Source organism: Physeter macrocephalus, chromosome 17 (genome assembly GCF_002837175.3).
Source record: "Physeter macrocephalus isolate SW-GA chromosome 17, ASM283717v5, whole genome shotgun sequence".
Lineage (NCBI taxonomy): Eukaryota > Metazoa > Chordata > Mammalia > Artiodactyla > Physeteridae > Physeter > Physeter macrocephalus.
In genome coordinates this window covers 37,895,726-37,913,499 of record NC_041230.1, presented here as the reverse complement: position 1 = coordinate 37,913,499, position 17,774 = coordinate 37,895,726, and the positions used below count along the sequence as shown (strand labels likewise).

General features: G+C 53.9%; 2 protein-coding genes across 8 annotated transcripts in view; both read right to left on the bottom strand.

The window, feature by feature from the left end:
- NFATC3 (nuclear factor of activated T cells 3) overlaps positions 1–2,642 on the bottom strand; it is a 133,149-nt gene extending 130,507 nt beyond the window's left edge. For all 5 annotated transcript variants that reach the window (XR_003676490.2, XM_024124837.3, XM_024124838.3 and 2 more), the window contains exon 1: positions 2,479–2,642. Coding sequence is in view for 4 of the 5 variants with exons in the window: in XM_024124837.3 (XP_023980605.1) it covers positions 2,479–2,581 (103 nt within the window). In the remaining variant the exon portion in view is untranslated. The remainder of the gene's footprint in view (positions 1–2,478) is intronic.
- A 5,541-nt stretch (positions 2,643–8,183) lies between these two features.
- Positions 8,184–17,774, bottom strand: part of DUS2 (dihydrouridine synthase 2) — a 50,439-nt gene continuing 40,848 nt past the window's right edge. The window contains exons 10-16 of one of the 3 annotated variants that reach the window (XM_024125011.3): positions 16,758–16,844; positions 15,259–15,427; positions 12,803–12,924; positions 11,391–11,540; positions 10,158–10,245; positions 9,023–9,096; positions 8,187–8,788 (exon numbers count right to left, since the gene is read on the bottom strand). In XM_024125011.3, coding sequence (XP_023980779.1) covers positions 8,551–8,788; positions 9,023–9,096; positions 10,158–10,245; positions 11,391–11,540; positions 12,803–12,924; positions 15,259–15,427; positions 16,758–16,844 — 928 coding nt within the window. In that variant the 3' untranslated portion in view covers positions 8,187–8,550. Of the gene's footprint in view, positions 8,789–9,022; positions 9,097–10,157; positions 10,246–11,390; positions 11,541–12,802; positions 12,925–15,258; positions 15,428–16,757; positions 16,845–17,774 lie in introns of all 3 variants that reach the window. The other 2 variants (XM_024125012.3, XM_028477665.2) reach the window with 2 other exon arrangements.

Sequence of the window (17,774 nt, the reverse complement as noted above, 5' to 3'; positions counted from 1 at the left end):
GCACTGCGATGTTCTACAGCATGGATGAACCACAAAAACACTATGCTAAGTGAAAGAAGCCAGACACAAAAGGTCACATATGTATGATTCCATTTATATGAAATATCCAGAATAGGTAAATCCATAGAGACAGATCCCAGATTAGAGATTCGGCCGCCAGGGACCTGAAGGGGAAAAGGGAGAATGAGGAGCAACTGCTTAGTGGGTTTGGGGTTTCCTTTTGGGGTGATGAAAATGTTTTGAAATTAGATGTGATTGCACAACACTGAGAATGCACTAAATGCCACTGAATCATTCAATTAAAAATGGTTTATGTCATGTGTATTTCAACCTAATTTTTTTTAATTTACAAAATATAGCTACTAGAGGAGATATGAGGATATACGTACAGCTGATTCACTTTGTTATAAAGCAGAAACTAACACACCATTGTAAAGCAATCATACTCCAATAAAGATGTTAAAAAAAAATAGACTACTTTAAAGTGGACTTTTTGTCACAAATAAAACTGCTCAAGTTTAACTTTGGGAAAATCAGTTGTAAATCAAGTTTCAAACCTTAACTCCTCTAGACCCATTTAATATCAAAATGTTTTTTTTAGGGGTTTTATGGCAAAAATCATTCCTTAAATAGCTGTTTTCATAGCATTTAAATGTTATTTAATGTTTTGGATGTACATACAACTCCTACTTGATGATAATCCTTTATTACTCATATGTTTGGTTAACATCTTTATTGATCATATATTTGGTATTTAATGTACTCTAATCAAGTTTGTGCCCAATAAAGGTTTGCTGACATCATCAACTGTTTATCTTCTTTATAATGAAAATACTCAAACAAGATTTTATTTTGTTAAATCCCCATAATTTAAATACAACTCAATGCAACCCTCTCCACCAGTGCCACTTTCCCCGTTTCTACCTCTATTACAAGCTGCACCACCATTCAGTCAGCCTAGTAGCACAGTTATTTGGGTTATGTGCCCCCCCATTCCATTTCCCAAGCTCCTTGAGGGGCCTCAGTTCTTTCTGCATCCATCATAACACTACCTAACACTACCTTGAGCATAATAGGTGCTCAAATGATGTCAGTGGAATTGAAAAAAACGCAGCCAACAAATAACTACTGTAAATTATTTACTATGTTGAGAAAGACATCTAACATATAAAGACCAATAGGGCTGATAATACAGTACAAATACTTCCCAGAGAATCCTTATGCCATACGTTCAGATATGCTTTTCGGTGCAACACTACAGAACAGTCTATTGAACATCAATATGAACATAAAGTAATTCACCTAACACCGGAAAAAATAAAAGGGGATTAGTCTTATCCATCTCGCTTTTGAAGTTCGCCTGCATAAGTAATAGGGAAACTGAACTTAATGAACCACAGTATTCCAAACCAGGTCACAGGAGAGTCCCCAACCATCCTGTTTCTATTTCCTGATTGGTCTGACCTCCAAGCATTATGGTGCCCAGCCTTTCACGCTCTCCTTTAAAAACCAACTCATGATCACCTTTAAAACATCTTCCGAGGTGAGCTTTTTCTTAAAATAAAAACTGACTTCCAGAACTTTCTAGGAAAATTACAAACACGGCACCCCACTTTTTAAAATCTTCCGAAACACTCAGCTCAAAAAAAAAAAAAAAGAAACCCAGTTTTCGGAAAAGTCCCGTTATAGTTACACTTCGAATTAAATGTGGGCCATTAACTTGCACAAGTGGAAGTTAACACTACAGCGTAACTCTCCTAGCAAAGTAGATATAAACAGACATGTGCACGAATTTTAGAGAGCTCCTGCACTTCCAGAATGCGCACCTTTCAAAAGAAGATTGTTTTTAAAACCTAGAATAGATGAAAAACCAAACCTGCTTACACTTCACAGGGACATTTCCTCCGCACCACGCTGGCAAAGCAGCGACAACCAGACGCCACCTGGGCAGCGGCCCCGACCCTCGGCCTCCAAACCCCGGGCGTCCACTGGCCACAGGCGTCCCGGAGTCCAGTTCCCCACTAGTTTGCTTCCAGCCTAGCCCGCGGCCACTTCCACGTCGCTGCGACCCACCCGCCTCCTCAGCGGTTTAAATCCGCTCTTCACTCACCACACACATACACACACACCACACATACACACTGTTACCACTCACCACACACACACACACACACACACACGTTACCAGCCACTCACCACACACACACACACACACAATGTTACCAGCCACTCACCACACACACACACACACCACACACGATGTTACCACTCACCCCCCCACACACGATGTTACCAGACATCACCACACACATACACACACACACACACGATGTTACCAGACACTCACACCGCCCCCCACACACACACACACACGATGTTACCAGACCCGGGACAACCAAGGGACCAGGCAGGGAGGGGGCGAGCTCTTGCGAGCAAGAAGAGCTGACGCTCCTCGTTCCCGCCCCGCCCGGCACCCACCTGCAGGCCGCGAGACCGGGGGCGGCGGTGGCGGCGCCCCGTCCTCGCCAAAGACGAGTTTAAAGTCGAGCTCGTCGTGGGCGCCACAGTTTGCAGTAGTCATCGGCGTGGCCCAGGGTGCTGCGGCTCCTCCTCAGGCGGCGGCGGCGGCGGCGGCGGCGGCGGCGGCGGCGGCGGCTCCCCAGCGCCGCTTCATGCCGGGCCGCGCCGGCCAGGAGGTTGCAGCTCCGCAGCAAACTTTCCGGGCGGGGACCGCGACGTCGAGCGTTCCGTTCCGAACTCTAAAACTGGCCGCGCGCCGAACCGCACCAGGAGCCGCCACCACTGCCAGTCGTCGATGCCCAAGCTGCCACGGTCGCCTTAGACGATATTCCCCGCCCCCCTACAGCGGCCGCCACCGGCGCGCTCCCGCGCCGTGCCGCGAGCCCAGTCCCGCCCCCCACCGCGCGCCCATCTGACCCGGCCGCCCATAGGCCACTGGCGCCGCGGACGAGCCCGATGGCCCCGCCCCCTCACCGGCCTACCGCGTGACTCCCTCTCCAGGAGAAGGAAGTCACGTGAATATGGAGAGCCGGATAGCCCTACTACCTCTTGGGAGTTGTAGTTTGCATCAACTCCTTCTAAGCCAGGACCCGGTACCAGGGTGTGAGGTCGATAGCCCTCTAATTATATTGAGGGGCCCACCACCAGCCAGTCAGAGATCCCTTGCCTTATTAGGCAGACCCCACGTTGGGGAAGGGGCGCCAAGAGCCTTGGGGTTAAGGGTGCGGTGACACGCGGCTGCAGTGTTATTCCTGCCTGGCTGGGTTTGGGGAAGGTAACAGCGCCCCGGAGGGTTACGTGGACATCACTCACTCCCTCATCCCTTTACCCCAGCCTTAATGGCGGAGTCTCGAGAAAGTCTGGGACTGGGTCGGGCTTCCAACTAAGGTGGGGCGGAGCCGGAGGAAACCTGTGTTGCGCAACAAGGCCCAAGTCTGAGCTACTAGTCGCTGCAGACCCACCCTTGCGGGGCGGGGCCCGCGCTTTACTGGCTGAGCCTTTGTCTGCTCTCCGTCAGCCGGCCTGGCAGCTGCTCCTTCGAGGACAGCCGGCGCATTCGAGGCCTCGGCAAAGCCCCTGGGGCAGGGTCTGTCCCTGCTGTAAATCAGGCCGACCGAACGGGAAAACCCCGTCGTGAACTCGCACCATTCAACGGGCTCTGTGATCTCTGCATCCCGATGCACATCGGTTAAAGCGGGAGGGATTGTGTTACCCAAACTGAGTGGCTGTTAGGGGGGAGGAAATGACACTGCATCAGAAGTTTCACTCTCTGCCCCTCCCCAGCGGGCCTGTCTTGCCTGGAGACTACCCAAGATGCCTCCTCCTGGGCCCTGGGGTGGAGGCCGGGCCCAGGGACGCTGAGCCTGGCTTGTTTACTTAGGGCTCCTCCAAGGCACAGGGTGGACGGAGAGCTGGAAGAGGTGGCGGTGACCAACTCCCCTAGCTCCAGGCTGCGAAGGGCACAGCATCCCTAGAAGTGTGTTGCCAGAGGAACCAAGTTGCTATGTCTCAGAAACTTGGGTGCAGGTGCAAGAGCCCAGGCACATCCCACGCTGTCCACAAAAGCCGCTGGAGAAGAGGGCAAGGTGGAGCACCCTCCAGAGATGTCTCAATATGTGGACTGACAACCTGAGCTACCAGGGAGCCCTAGGGAGAGCCCACCTACGCCTAGGGTCAGGGGGACAGGGAACGTACAGAGCCGTTGAGACGTTTATCCTGGATTGGTTCACCCCTGAGGTCAGAAAACTCTTCCTGCCCTGTGCTCTGTACCCATACCTGTGCTGAACCTGGGGAGGCAGAGATAAATTAATCTCCCTTCAGGCATCAGGGAGAGGAGGCAAGCAAATCTATAATCACTGTGCAAAGAGATTAGGGCTGTGCCAAGAGCTCAGAGAAGGCTCATAATCTCCCAGGCTGCAGGCGTCCACAAGGCTAAGTAAGAATTGGAGAGATGGGCAAGAAGTGAGAAAGATGGTTCCAGGCAGAGAACAGATTTCCAAAGACTTGGAGACCAGAGAGTACACGCAGTGAACAGAAGCCAAAGGTAAAGCCAGATGAAGGGGCAGGGTACTGCAAGCCACTGCAAGGTATCTGGACTTTATCCTGAGTGCAGGAGGGAGCCACAAAAGGGTTTCCAGCAGGAGACGTCCATATTCAGAATTCTGAATCTCTGGATTGGAGTGGGGGAGGGGAAGGTTAGAGGCAGAAGGAGATAACAGTAGTCAAGGAGAGGGAGCAAATGGTATTAAGTGGGTGAAATAACCTTCCAATAAGCAGTCCTGCCTTCAAAGGATCTCCAACCTTGAGGGCCTAAGTGTGGAATTTAGAGCCCAAACTCCACACTAACTTTACAGCTTTCGGCCCCAGGCAGATGGTTGGTCTGCCAATTAGTACTACATGTAACATGACCCTTAGTATAGTAAAAGGCCCCAGAAGGTTAGCCAGCTCACCTCTCCTCATTATAAAACGATGCAGTTTCAGGATGTGTGCCCCCTACCACCCCCCCACAGTACCTCCCAGGTTATCATCTGGATGGAGAAAATGGACCTTCATCTAACCCCTCTACCCTCCACACATGACGTTACCTGAACCAGGGGCTCAGCCAGCCAGGCCAGGGGGGAAGGCAAGAGGGAGATTATGGGCCCATCAGCCCTGCCACTGGGAAGGGACCAGAGAAGCTATAGGTGGCTTGAAAATTTCACCCATTCATCAAATGCTTAGCGATGCATCTGTGTTCCCAGCTACCATGCACCTGGAGAACACTTAAAAGGGCTCATGTCTTGGGGAAGGTTTCTACTCTGGAGGAAACTGAGAACCCTAACCTGGAGTGATGAGGGCTGAGGCAGGGGTGGGCACCAACTGCAGGAAGAGTGTTACCACCTTTGTAAGAAAGGCAGCAATGGCTGGGAGCTCTGCAGGCTGTGACGAATCAATACACAGACATCAATATACAAACTCTCTCCACCCCTTTTCCTTAGCCAGGTCCAGGACCGCCCGCATAAGCTCCTCGTCAGGTCAGCTCCAAAGCTCTCTTAGGTGGCAGGAGGCCATCTGACCCACCTCCAGCCTTCTGAGAGCCCTGTGAAACCAGGAGGCCCAGGGACCCAGTGCAACAGATAGAACCACAGACTTGGCCAGGCTGGTGGACAAGGACTGTGTGGGTCCCCTCTCCCTCCTGTGTGAATGCCAGCCAGGCTCGAGATTGAGGAAAACCATCCCTTTCATCAGCTGCCACAGGCCTGGCCCTGAATTCTCATCGCTGAAGGCTCTCCTGTGGCCTCTTGAGCCCTGGAATGGTACAGCTTAGCTCAGTCCAGCCCCCCTTGTTCCACAGTAGGGCAAATAGGAGCCTTGGAGGAAAGTCAGAGTTTAGAAAAGTTCCTCATCTCCATGGCACACATCCCCCCAACACAAGCTCTTGTTTGATTTTTCCTCTGTGCCTGCTCCCTAACCCCATGCCCAGGGTGGCCAGAGGGGACACAAGGAGTGCCCTTGAGCAGCTCCCAATCTGGGTGGAGGCGATATGACCAGCCAACTACAATTGAAGAAAGTTAGTTGCTGAAGTCAGCACATGGTGCTGAGAAGACAGGGTCAGCACTTTGTCCTCAAGCGCTAGGCTGAGGAGTTTGGACTTGATCCAGGGGGCAACTGAGAACCATGGAGGAGTTCTGAGCAGGAGTGACACCTGGAAGGACTGAGTATGCAGGACTGCAGGAGCAAGAGATTACCCACCCATCTTTGCACCAAGTCCAGTCTGCTTGCTGTGGCCTCCGGAAGACCTGCCACCCTCTCTAGCCTTGTCCTTCCCTCTTGTGCTCATATCAAAACCATGTGTCCCCAAAATACGATGAGCTAAGAGGAAGTCCTCAATCAGGGTGGCTGGAATGGATGGATAAGTATGGTGGTTACCAGACCAGAGAGGGGTGTGGGCATCTAAGTGGCCTGAGTTTAAGGTGGGCATGATGAGAACAGTGGGTGGAGCTTTCAGACCTGACTGGGCCCTCCCAGTTGGTCCCAGCTCTTAGGCAGGTCTCTCTGAGACCAGGGCAGGCGTCACTGAGGTGTGCTAAAGCAAGACCATTTGAGGGCCAACATATTCAACCAGGATTTTGCCAGACCTCCTCAGTCAAGGAACACACATTAGCCCCTCCCCACCTGCTCCCCTGTGACTAACCCTTTCCCCACTACTTTTCCTGGGCCTTCAAAGTCCCCACACTCTAAACTCTATCTTAGTGACTGACCTCTACCCCTGCCTTTCCTTCCCCATAGCCCAGAAATGAACCTGACCCCTCCAGAGAAGGGGCTTCCCCAGGGGAACCACACTGGTGGGAGGAGAGGTCTGAGGACAGAGCCCAACCCCACTAGGGAAGTGGATCTTAAGACTTGGTACCTGGCCCACACAGGGTCCTCCCACAAGTTCTGACTAGCTCAAGATGCCTGAGGGGTCCACTGGGGCCTCTCTGTCTGTCCTGTTCCAGTTGGGGTATGAGGAAAGGCAAAAGGGGCATTTTGACTGAAACAGTTTTTTGTAAGAAAAATCAGAAATAAATTGTGCCTAAAGTTTGATGGCTGAGACTGAACCAAGCCTCAGTCTCTCTCCTGGGTGGGGCTCCTTCTCTGGAAGCACTGGTCTGGGAAGTTAGTTAGGGCAACCTCGGTATGGAGTGACCCCATTAGCTGCACAGTGCTGCTATCATAGGGCGAGACTATCCTCCAGCCAGCCTTGAGCAGGAAGAGAACAGCTGATCCCACTCAGAGAAGGGCCCTTGGGCCCAGCAAGAACTAGAAGTGACTTGCCCAAGGTCAAAGAGTGATGGGCTCTGGGAGGCCACTGGTATTGGTATCCTTATCTGCAAACAGAAGAGCAAGTGTGGGTGCAGGGAGGGGCTGCTCCGGGACTGAGACAGGGGCCTTACCTGCCCAACCCCTGATTCAGGTCATCAGGGCTGGGGGTACTGACTGGCACAGCGACTTGACCCTGAGTAGATGGGAGAAACAAGGCCTTGGCCCAGAGGGGAATCCCCCCTCCTCACAGAGCTTTGAAAAGGGGAGGAAAAGCAGCATGTTTACAGCTGAGGAAGCAGAGGCGGTGCTGGGCAGGGACCTTTGGTCAGAACGCCCCTCCCAGTAAGCAGGCAGTGGGGGTGGGAGAGGCCCCATAAGATGTGGTAGCTGTTTGTTTGCTTCTCACTGCCAGAAGGAAATTAAAGAGAATCTGCCACTTCCTTCCGGCCCGAACGGGATGGTGGGGGCGGAAGGGGGGGTGGGCAGTGGCATGGGCGGGCAATCACAAGGGCCCCAAATTGCTGCCATCAGCAGTCTCCAGTGTCCTCTGCTCAGAGCAGGCACCTCACAGGTCTGAGCTCTAGCTCGGATCAGACCCAGCACCGCCCCTCACCTGAGCTGGTCCCTTACTAGGGCACCAGATACCCTAATCGTTCCCCCAGACTCCATATCACCTCTCATCAGGAAAGCCAACTGATGGCCAGTACCTCAGGTTTACCATCAGGAGAATGGGCTTCTTGGACTTTGCTGGCTCAACTCAAGTCCAGTGAGCATTAAAGGTGATAACCAACCCACCACCTCCATCTAGACTCATAAGGATGGGTAGGAGAAATGTTTTAGAAAGCCCCAGCTCTGCACAGAGGGTGGAAGCAGAATAATTATGCCAGGACATCTGTCCATGTGTAAAGGTGCCAGGCTGAAGCAACCAGCCGTGGGTAAGGGTGGAGGGTGTCTTTATTGCACTGTACCAATGTCAGGTTGGGGAGGTGCCACCTGAAAAGCTCCTGTTTTCAAAGAAAATACTGAGGTCACGGGGAACTTGGCTCTGCTACTCAGACCCACCAAAGGAGATGGGCACTCTGGGGATCCCTTGGCCTGTGCTCCAGACTGCTGGCGCGGGCCAGAACCTCTTAATTCCTGCCAGCAGTGGCAGCAGACTGTCCAGTGGCATCTGGCTGATGCTCTGCACCCATAGCCATCCTAGGGCCAGGCCCAGGGAGGGGCTGACCAGGGTAGGGATGGTAGTCACCAGCCTTCCAGGGGGCTCTCTTTACCACTTGCCAAGGCTAAAAAGCGCTTCTTGCACAGCTCCCCAGGCATGGCTGGCTCCTGAGCTCTAGGGTCCCCAGTGTCTTGGTCAGGGGCCTCCCGCTTGCGCTTGTGCAAGGAGGGGCCCTCCTCACCCAGCCGACCCTCAGGGAGGCCCTGGCTCCGCAGACAGACGATGGCTGCAGCCTGCTCCGCCAGTTTCTTGGACTTGTCCCTAGGCAGACGAGGCATGGGGCAATAAGGCAGGGAGACAGGCAGACTGGTTACAGGACTAGAGTCTGGGAGGCCTGACTCTACACACCCTTGGCAGAGACTCTGACAAAACTAGGGAAGGGGTCATCATCCAGGGATGCCACTGCCCAGGTACACCATCCCCCTAACCCTCCCAGGCCAATGCAAGGATCAGGCCCTGCTGACAAGCCTCATGCCCACTGATAAGGAAACTCACCACAAGGTGGACTGGTACTTTTGTTCAGCTACAGTGACAACAGAACAGAAGAGGCGATCCAGGGACCGTTGAACCTGGTACAGAGAGAGCAAAGGAAACAGGGATGGCTGCATGAGAGCAAGAGGGCCAAGCCCTGGAGGGAAGTACTTCCCACCTAAATCAAATGAAGGCTACCTGTATCACATGCTCCTCCCCAGCAGAAGTGCCTAGTGCATCTTCCAGGGAAGAAAGGTAGAGACACAAACAGTCAGTGACATCCCAGTGTGTCAGGAGTTCTGTCATGGACCTAAGCAAAGGTCCGTCAGAGCCCTTAGCTGCATGTGACTATGGAGCTTCCTCCTACTGACATCTGGGTGGGTCCCCCCAAAATGAGAAGGAGTTCACCAGATGGCAAAGCGGTGAGAGGGGACAAGGACTGGGGCAAAGAAGGTACACCTGGCAGAGCGACCAGGTGATGTGGCAGACAGAGCTGAGTGGATGTGACCTGAAGCAGAAAGACACATGGGGGTCTCGTGCTCTGTGCTGAGGTAGTAGGGCTTGATCCCAAAGGCGCTGAGGAGCTGATGAGGACGTGAGCAAGGGGGACAGAAGCAAATTCATTTTGGAAAAGTCACTCTGGCAGAAGGGAACACAAGGCCCAGAAGATACAAGCTTGGAGGTCAGAAGGCCAGTCCAAACGACAGAGCAACCTAAACAGGCCATGGGGACCAAAGAAAGTGAAGCAAGACTGTCTGAAAGTTTCCCGTGAGGGGCCCCAGACATGGGGCCCAATTCTGTGCCCCATTGGCTGAGGCCTGGTCCAAAAACATGTCAGTCTAACTTTTAGGTTTGAGCGTCCTTCCTAAGCCAATTGGCCCTCTCCAGAGAAGTCTCTCCTGCCTAAGCAATGCCACTGGAAGGGAGTGGCTGAAGCAGCCTGTTACTTAGGCCTCTAGTTCAGTTTTATGAAAGTGGTCAGAACTAGACAACAGGTTCACTGTCAAAGGGAAGGAGCTAGAAGGCAAAGAAGGCAAAGCCAGGCTCCAGCCAAGCAGTCTGGAGTGCAGGTACGAGCTGTGGGTGGACTGGGGGTGGCGGCACTAGCCGCGGGAGTGCTGTGGGCTGGATGCAGAGCAGGCCACAGGCAGGAACTCACCGTTTCATACACAGGCTGTGCCAACTTCTCCCTCCGGCACCACTCCAGCAGGCACATCTTGGGGGTGATCTGGGGTGAGTATGCTCTCCTGGGGAAGAAGGGAAAGGTGTCAGGGCCCACCTACCATGAGCACTCCATTCCTCAGCAGGGGCCCTACTCAGTTCCTGGTAGGAGCTGTAGGAACTAGACAGAAAACTGCTGCCTTAGGACTCCTGCACTTATTCCCTTGAGCTTCCATTTCTGTCCCACCAGTGGCTTGGGGCCTGAGTTCTACCTAAAGGGAAGATGGGCTTCAGTTGCTTGGGGAATTGGAATGGGAAGTGAACTCCAACTCACTGAGCTCCAGCCTGGAAAACAGCCTTCAACAGACAAGAAGGAAGGTACAATTTGCCTCTCAAGACAATATCAGGAGGGAGTGGGTGGGAGTGGGGACACAGGTGGCCATACAGTCGTCTCAGTATCTAGCTCAGGGCCCACCCTGATTATGTCCACCAAGTGTCAGGGTGATCCGCTGCTGCCTTGGGCACAGTGGACTCCAGTTTCAGAGTCAGGCACTGACAGGGTGGGAAGCGCCATGTTCCAGCTTCTCACCAGGAGCTCTCCCTGGATATGACTGCCCAACAGCTGTGCCTACATCCCTCCTCCCAAGACTTTGCCAGACAAGACTGACTCCTGGTCTGGGCCTGGGGACTCCAGAAAGGTTCAGATTCCAGATAGCAGAGACAAGGATGAGGGCCTCATTCAAAGCTGAGTCACAGTCTGAGGAAATAATTGGCCTGAGGCTATTTCTGCCTAGAGAGGGCACCACAGGGCTAGAGAGGGGCAGTGAGGGTAGGCTGCTTAGCCAGATGAGGGTTCAGGTCCTGCTGCTATTCTGGAGCTCCCTGCAGGCAGCTAATTCCTGAGGGCCAAGGAGAAAACACAGACTTTGAGGAACAGAGGGGACAAGTCTCCCCAGCCTGAGTTGTGGGAAGGGGTGGGTCAGGAAAAAGGTTTAGTTTAGTCACCCTTGGGACAGCATGCACAACCCTGACAGCACTGCCTGGGCTTTCAGCGACTGTCTTCTCCAAAGTGCCTTCTTTGGGTTGCTGAAAACTGAGAACAAGCATCCAAACCAAGGAGATCTGTGGTCCCTAAGCTTGGCATTAACCATGGACGGCAGCCAGCTTGCTGGCCCAGTCAGACCTGAGGACACTGGCCCTGGCCCAAGCTGAGGCCAAGCTGGAAACCTACCGGTCAAACTTGACAGCCATCTTAATGATACCAGAGGTATCTTCAGCTGGCTCCTCCACCTCCTCTGGGCTCCTGGCCAAGAGTTTGGCCCGCCGGGCGTCCAGCTCTCGTGTGGTCTCCTCATAGAAGGCACCAAGGCCAAAGGCCTCACTATGAAGGGACAAGCAGAGTAGGGGAAGCCCCTTAGTGGAGCCAGCATTCAGGAAACTACTGCAGGACACCAGGGCCCCACCACTGAGAAATGCCCCCCACATATACCCTAACACCACAAGGGCCTAGCCATCAGAGGGTGCTTTCTACACACCCCTGTGATCAGCCGGAACTGACAGATGGAGAATGAACGCAGGTCCCTGAGCGTGAGCACTGGAGCGCAGGCTGGGCTGGGTGGAATAGATGCCAAAGGTCACCTGCAGCCTCTCTTCTGAGGAGGAACACACAGGTAGGTGTCCCTAGCCAGCAGTGAGTGAGTTGAGCTATACTGACCAAGCGCTGGGGGTATGCACAGCCTTGTCCTCATGAAGGCCCGTGGGAGGAAGACACGGAGGCCTGACCACTGACTGGTTCCCCACTTCCCGCCCTGACCACACACAGGCCAAGCCTAAACTGAGGTACCACCCAGAGCTACAGAGTGATACTCTTGAGAGTTATCCTCTTGAGCTCACAAGATACTTGGGTTGAGCTGATTAAGCTACATGGGCTAGGGACAGAATGAATACCACAAGCCCAGGGTGAGGAGGAAGGTTCTGGCAAGGCTCTTCCCTCTAGGAAGCATCTTAAGGTCTGGAGGACATTCATGAAGATGGCTGCCTGAGGGCAAGCCTAGTCCAGAAAGGCTTCCCTGGAGGAAGGAGAGTATAGACAGCTAATGTGAGGGGGAGACAGCATTCAGGCAGGAGACCCCATACAAGCACAGGCAGACAGGGAGCTGTGGGAACAGGCACTAGACCAGGTTGTGAGGGACCCCAAATGTCAACCACCTGAGCTGTAGCTCTACCAGATCTAGAGGATCAGACTGCAAAGTGATGGGGTGTGGGTGCCGGCTCAGGCCGGGGGCTCCATTCTACAACCCCAACTCTCCTAACCATTGGATCTTGGTGGCCTGGCATGTGACAGATCTGTTACCAGGAAAGCCCCTTCCTCCCCAGGGATTCCCAAGCCCAGCCCTCACCTTCCTCCATCCTACTAGTGCCCTAGTTCCCGAAATTCTGCTGCTGAGATCAGTACAGGGATGGAAAGTTCTAAAGATTTGAAAGTACCCCCTTCTGTGAGGCGAAGCTGTACCACCTCCCCACTCCGGCACATCCACCTCCAGAAGCTGTGTCCTGGGTCCCCTGGTAGAGTCAGCTTAGGGCTCAGGGTCAAGTCTGAGTAATGTCTGCAAGGACAGATGAACAGCCCATTGCCCCTCTCACCAAATTTCCTGGGAAGACTGGGCGGCGTGGAGCAACCTCCCCTGGGGCGACTCCAGCTGCTCTCGTAGCATCTGGCACAAGCAGTACTTGGTGTTGGTGTAGTGGTTGTCATACTGCACAGCCTGAGAGAAGAACTGCCATGAGCCCCCCTGCTGCCCAGGCAGGCTCTAAGGCCTGAGCTCTGCTCTGATGGCAGGAAAAGGGGCTCCAAGGGGGCATCAGAGGGGCTTGCAGCCGAGGCAGTGTGACCCCATAAAAGAGCCCTCTCCAACTTGGCCATCTACTCCTCTAGTTAGTGGCACAATGCCTGAGGGTCACAGCTGAGGCCCACAGTCAGAAGCACACTCTACTGGACAGCCTGACTAAGGTCCAGATGTGCAGGGAGCTCCTCCTGCATCGGCTACCACAAGGACCTGTTGCCGAGCATCTTCCAAGGCAGGGAGGGGGGAACAGCCAAGTTCCGGTGTGACAGGACCAGCCCCGGGACAGGGGTGAGATTCTTCTACTCCTTATAACCATGGTGAGTGCCTGCCCCTCCCACATCTTAAACAGCCTGTCTCCAATTTCTCCCAACATGGGAAAAGCCCAGCACCATTGACCAAGCATGTTCGCACGTGTTACTTGTCACTTCATTGAGCTAAACAAGTAGTTACCACTACTCAGACTGGAAAATGCAGGCTCAGGGAGGCCAGACAACTGCCCAGGGATACCCAGTGGAAGTCCGCCTGGCTGGGGCAGGCAGGAGAGCAGTGGGTAAAGGGTGCCCCAGCCCCGCAGAACCCTCTCCCACTCTCGCCCCCTATCAAATCTTCTAATACCTCCAGCAAGGCCTATGTCTTCAGTGTCTTGGAGGTGCCACCACATGCTCAGGACAAAGCAGGGATACGTGGGTAAGCCACGGCTGGCAGCAAGGCCTTGATTCAGCTTGTTTGGGACAGAAGGCACCTGGCTGGACCAGAAGCAGCCCTGCCTATGCTTGAAAGCTGCTCCCTTTCTCTGGCCCAATGCACCCTCTTGAGGAGTTGCCAAGGGACAGGCTGAGAAGGAAGGATAACATCACCTTTCAGCCAGTAAGCAAGCTTGGCACTACTGAACGTGCCTTCCCTGCCACAGACCTGCCAGCCGGCCGACCTAGACTGAGCTAAGCCCCCCTTGCCTCTAGTTGACCCAGGCCATTGGAGAGCCAACCTGCCCAACAGGACACCCAGAACCAAGGGGATGAAGGCCGCAGCGTCAAGCAGAAGAGGCTCTAGAACAGAGGTTGCCCAGCTCTGGGCACAGGCCTCAGGGCCTCCTACCACCACCAGCTTGCACAGCCCTGGGGACACCCACATGTCATGGCAGCCACAACTGCCCACGGCAGCCTGAGGATCTGAGAAGCTCCTGACCCCCCAGGTGGGTAGGAGCTCCAGGACTGAAGAGGAGGGTGGAAGTCTGCTCAGGGTGAGGGCTGCACTCTCTGCTCAGGCCCAACTCACTGAGGAATTTGAGGACCACTCACTGTCTTTGCCGACAGACATGCACAGCTGGTCAGAGTCTCACAGGGTGCCAGGGCAGTGCCAAGGAAATAGTGCAGGTGTCAAGAAACTCCTTTACAGGGAAATGCCTGGGCACTACCATCAAACCCCGGGTGAGAAGAAAAAGCTATTCCCTGAGGAGAGGGGTCAAAGTTAGGCTATTTCCTAAGTCAGAGGCTAAAGCATTCTGCGAATTAGCAAGAGAAGACTTTTAGAAGTGACTATGACTGACGACCAGTTGATACGTCTTTACGGAGAGAATCTGTCCTCACAACAGCTACAATGGCTCCTCCTGGCTGTGGCTCCTCTGGTGCCAACCCACTGGCATGAGTGACACAGACACCACTGTCATTGTGCCTGCGCGTGTATGTGTAGGGGGGCAGGGGGTGACAGAGACTAAGAGAAAGATATCATGTGTTTGGGGCCCCAACAGCATCCTGGATCCAGAAGCCCTTGCTATGATCCTCACACCTTGAAAGCTTTAGAAGGGGGCGATGGTAGGGCCATGCCTCCCCAGTACCCTGCTCTTCACTTTGCAGCCAGGGAGACCCAATGCTATGCTACACTACACTAAAAAGAAAAGGAGAGGGACTTCCCTGGTGGCACAGTGGTTAAGAATCCTCCTGCCAATGCAGGGGACACGGGTTCGAGCCCTGGTCCGGGAAGATCCCACATGCCACGGAGCAACTAAGCCCGTGCGCGACAACTACTGAGCCTGCGCTCACCACAACGAAGAGTAGCCCCCGCTCGCCACAACTAGAGAAAGCCCGCGCACAGCAACGAAGACCCAGTGCAGCCAAAAATAAATAAATAAATAATAAATTTTTTAAAAAAGAAAAAAGGAGAGCTGCTGGGGGCTGGGGGCTCACCCAAAGCACTTTCTGCAGGAATGTGGCAGACAGTGAGAAATGTTTGTTTTGAAAAAGTGCATAGACATACGTATCTGATGTACTTCTGCATGACCTCCTCCAAGGGTCGTGGACCCTCCTTGAGGAAGATGGATGGATTCCACATGGCCGCTCGGGCCACCATCACTGAAGAGGCTGCCGTGGCTTGTCGAAAGTCCTCTATATCCAAATATCCTTGGATGTGGTCGTGAGATCCTCCACTGAAAAGCAACAGTGGGGTGAGGGGTATCCCCATCCTTGTACAAGCAATTTCAGAAAAAGCCAACTCCTAAATCTGCCACTTGTTCAGTGTGTGGCTTTGGCCAAGTCCTTCAGCTACGAGAGCTTCGGGACACTGGAGATTATAACACACACTCCACTGTGGGGTCAGGAGCACCAAGTGAGATAACAAAATAAAGCAGTCCAAACCGTGCCTGGCACTTAAGAGGTACTCTGGAGCGTTTACCTTCCTTCCCCCTCATCCCGAACAGTGGCTAAAGCCGGCCCACATCCGAAGGGTGGGGTCTGTACGTGGATACAGGGATCACAGGAAAACCCCCAGGCTGGGCACCTATATGCCCACTGACGGCTGGGTCAAAACCCTAGAGAGGGAACAGACGCAGTAGTGGTCATGAGAGGAAGGAAGGAGGCCCGGTTTGGTTGCAATTTCCCTTTCAGCCACCCTGCAGCCCCTCGGAAACTGCTCTTTGTCTGTTCCATTAGGAGCCAGGCAGCAGCCTCAGCCAAGAGACAGCACTGTGTGTGAGGATGGGGGTGGGGGAACCCCCCTCAGATGGCAACAGCAGCAACAGGGTCCAGGGTCTTGAGCAGCCCTACCCTCTCTCCAAGCCACCCCTAACACCCCTTGGCCTGGGGACCACCCCACCCTTAGCTCCCCCGTCCCTCCCTCCAGTCAGGCATGCCTTTTGTCAGGGCTTTAGGGCTTCAGAACTCTGTTCCCAACCTGCCATCAGGCAGGTACAGTGTTGAGCTGGACTCCCGACTGGCCCACACAGGCCAGCTCCCCAGTGGCAACAGGACACTGCTGTCTTACTGCTAAGGCTTTGGGCTGGTCATCGGTAAGTCACACCTGCCAGTCTAGGTTCTGGTCCTGTCACTGTCCAGGATGCTCATCTGGGCTTTGGTTTGTGACCTGCCTCATGCTTCTGAGCCATGGCTCCCTGTGCTCTGGCTTGAGACGCCTCACCCTACACCCTACACACCTAACTCTGGGTGTGATGTCACCTTCCCCTGGGCCTGTTTCAGCAGCCACTCTCTTGCTCTCCCTAAACACTCCCACCTCAACCCGTGCATCAGAATGTCCTGGGCCCCTGTCTACTGCATACCTACATCGGCCACTCACCAGAGGCCAAGGGACACAATGGGCCCTTCTCAGCCTCATTGTCAAGTACATTTTTGTCACACCCTTTTTTCCTTTTCTCTTACAGTCATTTTTTGATGCTATCGCATTCCATTTTCTGTTTGTCAGTTCAAATCCCTTCTGAGTGAAGTGAGGCATAAAAAAATAAACGAGGAAGAAGGGAAGCTTACTTGGCTATGACAGGAATGGAGAGGGTTTCGGCGACGGCTTTGATGGCTTCACAGCTGACAGGGTGCTGAGGTCGCTCCTCCCGCTTCCTTGGAGATAAAGAGATGGGGCTGGGGGCTGAGTGCCAAAGGTCACGTCACACTTAGCACCGGGTTATGTCAGCCAAATCCTACTGTCCTCCTTGCTGAACCTCAGGAAGGCCATGTGGCCAGCAGGGACAGGGCTCTGGGCTACAGAGGACGGCTCTCCCTGACCTCTGTTGTGCCGGGCAGGGGCAGCACAGGTCCATGCTGAGAAGGCAAGTCCAGCTTTCAAAGGTCTGCAGGTGAGGCATGGCTGCAGGAAGCCGATGTGGGTGGTCACACCGCCACTCCCCAGCTTCCCCTCGCCTCTGCCAGAGATGAGGGACGGTGCCTTAAGAATGCTACCCCTACTGTCCCGGTCTTGCCCTCCCAGAGGGACTGGGAACAGCTGCCGCCACTCAGACTGGCCACTCCCACACAGCTGCGTGTGCTGAGGCCAAGTTGGGCAGCTGATCCTGGGGAGAGGCACCTGGCACAGGGTAGGCCCGGCAACCAGAGCAGGCCACAGACCATGGCTGTCACAAAGAGCCGCAGGGGGGAGGCAAGACCACAACACAGGGCCCCTGCACCCAAGGTCAACTGCAAGAAGCTCTTGTGTATGAGTGAGTGAGTCTTAGGGATGCTAAGGTAAGCCCTAACTTGAGCTGTGCACAGGGACAAGCCAGAGAGGTGGTCGACCAGAAAGCCCTTGCCCAGGTCCTATCTGTGTGTGTCCCTCTGCTATACTCCTCGACAAAAGTGTCAGGGGCCACAGGGCCTTAGAAAGCCCTATCAACCCAGCCTCCACCTCCACCTCCCTGCACCCCCAGCAGCCCAATTCTAGCCCATCCTTAACAGCTTTGATGGCCAGAAAGTCCCTCTTTAAACTCGCCCAAATCTGTCTTCCTAGTGTTTCCAACTACTGGGAAAAAGGAATAGCTTTATTTATTCAGAAAA